This window comes from Aplysia californica, unplaced genomic scaffold (assembly GCF_000002075.1).
Source record: "Aplysia californica isolate F4 #8 unplaced genomic scaffold, AplCal3.0 scaffold00849, whole genome shotgun sequence".
Lineage (NCBI taxonomy): Eukaryota > Metazoa > Mollusca > Gastropoda > Aplysiida > Aplysiidae > Aplysia > Aplysia californica.
Genome location: NW_004798119.1, coordinates 119,036 through 126,687, shown reverse-complemented (window position 1 = coordinate 126,687; position 7,652 = coordinate 119,036). Strand labels below are relative to the sequence as shown.

General features: G+C 40.0%; 1 protein-coding gene across 1 annotated transcript in view; it reads right to left on the bottom strand.

Annotated features, from left to right (window-relative positions):
- Positions 1–6: 6 nt before the first annotated feature.
- The window catches only part of LOC101860450 (zinc finger protein 717), a 20,470-nt gene continuing 12,824 nt past the window's right edge, over positions 7–7,652 (bottom strand). Inside the window, exon 2 of the mRNA XM_005110068.3 lies at positions 7–3,274. Coding sequence (XP_005110125.1) covers positions 1,091–3,229 — 2,139 coding nt within the window. The 5' untranslated portion in view covers positions 3,230–3,274 and the 3' untranslated portion in view covers positions 7–1,090. The remainder of the gene's footprint in view (positions 3,275–7,652) is intronic.

The window sequence follows — 7,652 nt, the reverse complement described above, 5'->3', positions numbered from 1 at the left end:
CAACAACAACAACAACAACAACAACAACAACAACAACAACAACAACAACAACATTCTAATTTGATTGGCTTGTGCAATAAAATATCACGCTCTCGAGTATTGGTAGAGAGTTGTTTTGGCATTTTCTATTTTTGTCGTACGTGGTCATGTGACCAATGTCATGTGACTCTTGTGGCCAATAGACTGTTTGTCGACTATACGTCTCACATTGTTCTGCTTCTGTCGACCACATGCCGTATTGAGTTGTAGTTTAAATAAGCGTTTTACGGCATTTGCAACACAAAATAATAGTTCATTAAAGCGCCGAAGATGAGAAGTGTAACTAAAGGGGGGTAACATAATATAGCGAGAAAAAAAGGAGGAGAGATAAAGACGACTGATGTTTGAGAGAAAAGAAGGGTCAAACCTTACCAGAGTACCCGCCAACCACCCACTTTACTTCCTACGAACAAGGATAAAAGTAAACTTTAGCCCTCCATTTGGGAACGTATTTGATCTAGTAAGCACAGTCGGCGTCTCCCTTCTGTAAGACGCCACAATATGTGAATTGCTGTGACATCATGGGAGAAAGAAGTGCATTTTTTTTCTCTCTGTTTTCAAGAATGGGGGCTCGAAATTTACTTTTACCCTCCTACGAATAAGTTACAAACTCTAATACAAGTGTCCATGGGCAAAAGATGGATCATACCTACAAAGAGAGCCACGGAAGGAGTTTAGCCTTCTATGGGGATCTGTGGCTGTAAAGGGTATAATAATAAACACTTCGCAAATTTAATGCTACCTTATACTAACTTCATTTCTCTGGTTCTGATGTAAATCACTTTGAAAGCACTGAAATGCAGTCTCAAAAGCGGGAGCTGGCACAGAAAGCAGCTAAACTTCTACGGAGCACAGGCATTGCCCGTAATGGTAATTTGAGGCTCAAAGGGAGGATTTTTGAACAGCCATAATAGCTGTGACCAAAACTCCCAAGTGCCAAGAATTGGAGTTAGAATAAGGCAGCCCTCAGTTCGCGCTACACTTAGCGTAGGAAAAATTATTATTATTGAAAGGCTTCAGCAGTTACATTTTTCTGGGCATTTGCTGCGTGCTAGATTATTGAGGAGATCTTGTGCAAGAGACTGGCAGCGTTAGGTCCTACCATGTAGGGCGAGAGAAGCCTTCTCTGACACGCCATGGCCTGGTGGGGTGCGAAGAGGGGAGGTCTGGCCAGGAAGGCTGAGGGTGCGTAGTTATTTTGTCCGGAGAACATGTGAGAATGGGGCGGAGTCAGTGACGTCTGCGGCTGTTGGGGCGTGGCTTGTGGGCTGTGGGGGCCGGAGGAGGAGGAGCCTGAAGTGTTGGCCGTGTGGGAGCCGTCGTGGAGCTTCCTCATATGCTTCTTGAGGTCAAAGTTCCTGCAGAAGCCTTTCCCACACACGTGACAGGTGAAGGGTTTCTTATCGTTATGTGTGTGCATGTGGAAGGTGAGGTTGTAGATTTGGTGGAAGGCTTTGGAACACACAGAGCATTTGTACTGCTTCTCGGCGCTATGCGTCAGTTTGTGGTTCTTATAGTTCCCTTTTTGGTGAAAGCCTTTCCCGCAAAACTCACATACGTACGGTTTGTATCCTTGATGGATTCTCATGTGTGTGTTCAAAGTGGAAGACCGGTTAAAAGCCTTCCCGCAGGTGTTGCATTTATGCGGTTTTTCCGCTGTGTGGATGATCTTATGCCTGCACAAAGTGCTAGCTTGTCGGAAGCCTTTACCGCAAACTTTGCAGATAAACGGACGTGCCCCTGTGTGGACCGGCATGTGACGCGTCAAGTTATAATGAGCGTTGAAAACTTTCCCACATTCAGGACAGGTAAATGTTTTCTGGTTCTTCCCGATAATTTTCTTGGATTTCAAGTCTTCATTGCTACTGCTTGCAGCTCCCGTACTGGTGGGCGAGGACAGATCGACGCACTGATCCTCCGCTTCTGCTCCGTCATCAGTTTTCAGGGAGATGTGGTTGCTGGAATCTGAGCCATTTGAATCACAGGATCGCCCTCGGTTCTCCAAAGGTTTGGGGATGATGAGATTGTTCTGGGAATTCCGAGACTCGGGTCGCGGAGGCTTGCACGACAGGTCGCTCGGCCTCGGCGAAAATTTCGCCTGCAAGGAGTTGTTCTCCGGGCTTTGCAGCATCGGTGTGTTGTATTTCCCGTTCTCCACCACATTGGCGTTGATTGTGTTGTTATTGTTGTTCATGTGGTTCAAAGTCTGGTACAGGTGCGATTGTTTCATCGTCTCGAACAGGTTTAGGGGAATTCCCGGAAGGTGTGCTGCGGTGTTGAGGTGCGACAGAAGCCCGGCGTTGAGCCAAGGGTAGCTTCTCATGATCTGAGCCTGGTAGTCGTCCAGAGACGCGCGCGGCAACGCCCCGACAAACGCCGGGTGAAAGATCGGGTACAGAGGGGCGGCATCCCTGACGTCACGCGGCATGGCTCCCGGAAGTGACGCAAACCCGTTGTGGACGCCGGAGAGGAAAGGGTGAGCTCTCGTGGCGTCGCGGAGGGCTCCGTGGATGTCTCTGGAGTACTGGACAAAGGCGTGGCTCGTCTGGTTGTCTCTGGCACCGAAGGGAGACGACGGTCCCAGCGGGTGTTTGCCTGGTTGACCCTCGTGTATTCTCGGAGATCTGGACGGCGTCACAGCTCGGGAGGCTATCGGGGTGGAGCCGGAAGAAGGAGGGGCTTCGTCATACTCCATTATGGCTGGGCTCGGGTTGGGGCTGCAGCACCCGTGACCGATGCTTAAGTTGGAGTTGTGGTCTGCGTTTACCGTTTGTCCTGGAGAGATTTTGGTATCTACTTTGGTCGAAGCTGGGAAAGTGTTTGTCGGAGTTTCCTCCCCTTGCCGCTGAATGCAACAGTTTATCGGAGCGTTTTTGCTCAGGTTAAATGGATGCTCCGCATGATCAGACTCCGGGCTAGGCGGGATTTCAACTGGTTTGGAGCTCGAATCCAGAGCGGTTGTTGCCACAGGAGAGAAACTTTGTCGGGGAGGCGTGGCTGTCGGTGTGGGAGGAGTCAGGATGATGGGCGTGGTGTTTGGGTGATGTGTGGGTGCTCTGCTCATGATGCTGTCAATGGAGAACGCCAAGGATTTCTTTCTGACTGTGGACTTCGACATGCTCTTGCAGCTCTCGTCTGCGTGTGTCGGGGAGGTGATGCTACCCTCAGCTGGAAATCCTTCCTCTGTCATTTTGGAACAGGAAACTCTTTGAAGATCTGGTAATGTCTGTGTTATCTGGAATAAAAAGGAACAAGATATAATAAAACTACATATCAAAGAGACAAGAAAATCACCCGGCATAGTACGTATAATCTATAAAAGTAAATGCCTGTGTCGTTGACAGTTGGTAATACATGTTTTACACGCCAGGGAACCTTTTTAATGGGATTTTACCTCCAGAAAACGAGAATTTTTATTCAAGTCGTTGCAACCACCAAAGTGGCAAGAATTTTTAAAAGACTTTTAATGAAATGTCTACACGCCTCTCAATGTGAGCTTTGTACTATTCCATTGTGACATAAAATCCAGAGAATTCATTACATTGAACTTCCCCGCTGACGAATACTACTAGGTAGTTCCTACCTAACAAACTCACTAAATATCTAACGAATTATATAGCTAACTAACTAACTAATTAACTAACTAACTAACTAACTAACTAACTAACTAACTAACTAACTAACTAACTAATTAACTAACTAACTAACTAACTAACTAAATAACTAACTAACTAACTAACTAACTAACTAAGTAACTAACTAACTAACTAACTAACTAACTAACTAACTAGCTAACTAACTTAATTAATTAATTAATTAAACATAATTAAATAACTAACAGACTAGCTTCCTATGTGTTTACTAAGTAATTAAATAACAACCTAACGCACGGATTAAATTATTAACCTTCTGTCTACTAACGAATTAAATTAGTCAACAAAGAAACTTTCCAGTTTATCGTGTTCAGTTGTATTATTAGCGCTATCTTCAAAAAAAAATAGTATACATTTTTAAAAAAAACCAGTTTTAAAAGATCAAAATTAACAATGACATTAAGACTAATATTATGATTTTTAATAATTCTATTCCAACCAATGATAATTACGGTGTTAATGATTATCACTTTCAAAAAGAGAATATTTCTAATTCAGGGTAACAATGATAATGATATGATAATAATAATAATAATAATAATAATAATAATAATAATAATAATAATAATAATAATAATAATAATAATAATAATAATAATAATAACAATAACAATAATAATAATAATAATAATAAGAGTAAGAATAATAATAATAAAGAAGAAAAATACCCCCCCCCAAAAAAAAATTTTTTTTTAAAATAAATAAAATAATAATAATAATAATAATAATAATAATAATTATTATTATTATTATTATTATTATTATTATTATTATTATTATTATTATTATTATTATTATTATTATTCCTTTTCTTTTCTCTATAATATTCAGGATTGATTTCGGAAAGGGGGGGGGGGGGCGGTGAAGGGGGTTATTTGCTGCAGTTTTAGTCTGATAATTATAATTCTCTCCATTTCTACTTTCCTATGTGACTACATGGCTTGGAGTAAGTTTTGTCTGGAGAACTAATCTTCTTATCATTGTGGCGTTGCAGTGAGGCGGATCGTTATTGCATGCGAAGGAAGTTAGTGCGAAGTCTATGTTGGGATATTTTGGGTTTATTTGTTTGTTTGTTTGGTTGGTTGGTTGTTTGGTTGTTTGATTGGTTGGTTAGTTGGTTGGTTGGTTGGTTGGTTGGTTGGTTGGTTGGTTGGTTGGTTGGTATGTTGGTAGGCTGGTTGGTTGGTTGGTTGGTTGGTTGGTTGGTATGTTGGTAGGCTGGTTGGTTGGTTGGTTGGTATGTTGGTAGGCTGGTTGGTTGGTTGGTTGGTTGGTTGGTATGTTGGTAGGCTGGTTGGTTGGTTGGTTGGTTGGTTGGTTGGTTGGTTGGTTGGTTGGTTGGTTGGTTGGTTGGTTGGTTGGTTGGTTGGTTGGTTGGTTGGTTTATTATCATTATCATTTTCCTTTCTTTCTTTTTGTTATCAAGTAGCTCCGTTTATCTGCTGGGACTTTATATCCCTCTTAGCCCAGTTTGATCCTGAGAGGCAAGGTCGATGCAGCCTTTTTCCTAAATATTTCAAAATTGTGTCACTGGGTACATACAAATTCTACAATTACAGTGTTATTAAAGTCTCCTGAAGGAAAGTCCTCAACAAAGAAGAACATTGATTAAATGTGAAAACTGATATTCCTCATTTTGAGATAAGGAGCTTAAATGTATGGCTAATTTCAAAAACAAAATAGTTTATTTCTCAAACCAATGTAGGATTTTTAAGCTCGTTCGAAAATGAATGTTCAAACGATTTAAATCAAATAGTAGGCTATATGTATCAAGATTAACTTTAATTTTCTTAATTATTAAACCCTGTGGAGACTTCCAACTACGATTTCAAGACGAAAAAAAGCTCGTGAAACACATGTCGTGTATTCTATACAAACGTATACAAAATATAACAAACGGTCACAGAGCAAATAGTTGTACGAGGGACTCTTCCTCGAATTCGTTGACCTGAAAAGTGCTCATCTTCTGTGTCTGTCTCTAATCGGGCGTCCACCATAATATGTTGTTAAATTGAACACAGATTTTTTTGTTTTAAGCTATAGATCTATGTGTTACGACGTGGTGGAATCAGAATTTTTGGGAATGTAGAGTCATTGGTATCATCTTAAAGCTTGTTCATTTGTCTTGTTTTAGATGAAAAAAAATTCTTTTATCTCAAATAGAAGTCGACATATTTGCGATTGAAGGAGGTGGGGGTCACCCGGTTTCAGAGGTAAAATTAGTCAGAAAAGGACCGCCAAAGATGAGTTTTTTCCATAGCTTAAGAATCCGTGGAAACTGAAAATTTACAATTTATTGTGCCTTTAATCAACGTTTTTCAGTAAAATACACACACAGATGTGTTTTTAATGGGCATGAAAGGCGTTGAACCAAAACCCCAAAATTCGATAAATATTCACACTTCTGCGGAAAAATACCAGTTTCTTCACTTTGATTATTTTGACGAGCGCCTCATTTCACCACGCTGCCTCATTTGTTATATTATTTATAACTACTCATACAGTCTCATAACTACAATTGATTATTACAATATTATGTAGAAATAACATTCTTCATAAAAGTTTGAGCTATTCTGGTATAAAAAAAAGAAGAAATTACGTTTTCTCCCACTTTTCTGAAAACCGATGTTTATGCACATACAGGGTCACATTGTTGAGTCGGACACCCAAGATAAAATAACAATTGCATTGTTAACAAAGAAAGTGTTGGATTGGAATCCACAGGTTAAGAGATCAAGGGGGATTCCACGTGACACCTGGAGAAGAGTCACAGAGAATGGTGAACAGAAAATTAGGAAGACATGGAATAATATCAAGAGACTAGCCCGGGACAGGGAAAGGTGGAAAGTGTTTGTTCGTGGCCTATACCCTGATGTAGGATGAGAAAAGCAGTGATGAGTGGTGCTGAATTATTATTATCTGTATGTTTTTACAGCCCCGTCTCAAGATTGCAGTGTTGTCTGTAAAAAGTAATAATTTCGGTTTTTCGCGCCCATTGAAACTATTATTTAGATCATTTAGGAGGCAGGCTCAGTCTGTCAGGGAGTGCACGGGCTGAGACGGATACAAAGTCCCAGAAGACAGACGAAGATATTCGATAAAACCCCAAGCCAAACAAGAACTGAACTCATGTATTTCGCGTCGAGGGCAAAGAACCTACATCACAAACAAATTACAGTCGAACCTTCTCTAATGACAGCTTGTCCTAGACAATCATCTGTATAGACAGTCACTTGTCACCTCCCATCTTGATTATTAAAATTGTAAAACTCTTTGAGGGATAGCGGACACATACGTCCGATCAGTAGAAGAGCAAAGGCAAATTTGGGATATATTTTGATCAATTTTTACAAAAAATCAAAAACTGAAAATTGCACCTTTCATATATATATATACGTTGTTACGTGCCTTTTAAACTTTCAAATAAAGAAAACAGAACTGAAAAATGAGTATGGATATCGGAGTCAGCCTTCTGATTTTTTTTTAAGAACCTCAAAACAGCTCACTGTCAATGAGTTACTATAATGACATTGTCCAAGACGCCTACTTGTCTAAGACAACCATTTTCTCCTCAACAGTGGGTGGCTGTCTTGGACAATTTCAGCTGTATTTTTACTCAAAATTTAGCATCCTCCAACAGAAGATAATCATTGGTGTATTGTGAGACATAAAACACAATTACAGTTGAATAGCTTACATTTTGAGGATGCCACAGAGATCGAAGAACAGTTTAAAAAGAAAAATGCATTCTTCACTTTGACAAACGGAATACGAAAGTAGCTTTTCATTAACGTCCATGATAATAATATAAGCTAAAAATGATTCGCAATAATAAATTTTTCAGAGTGAGCTTTTCATCTCTGAACTAAGAAAGTAGAGTAAATTAATAAATATCAGCAACTTTAAATCGCAAATTTGTTATTATTATTATTTGATTATAATTATAATTATAATAATAAT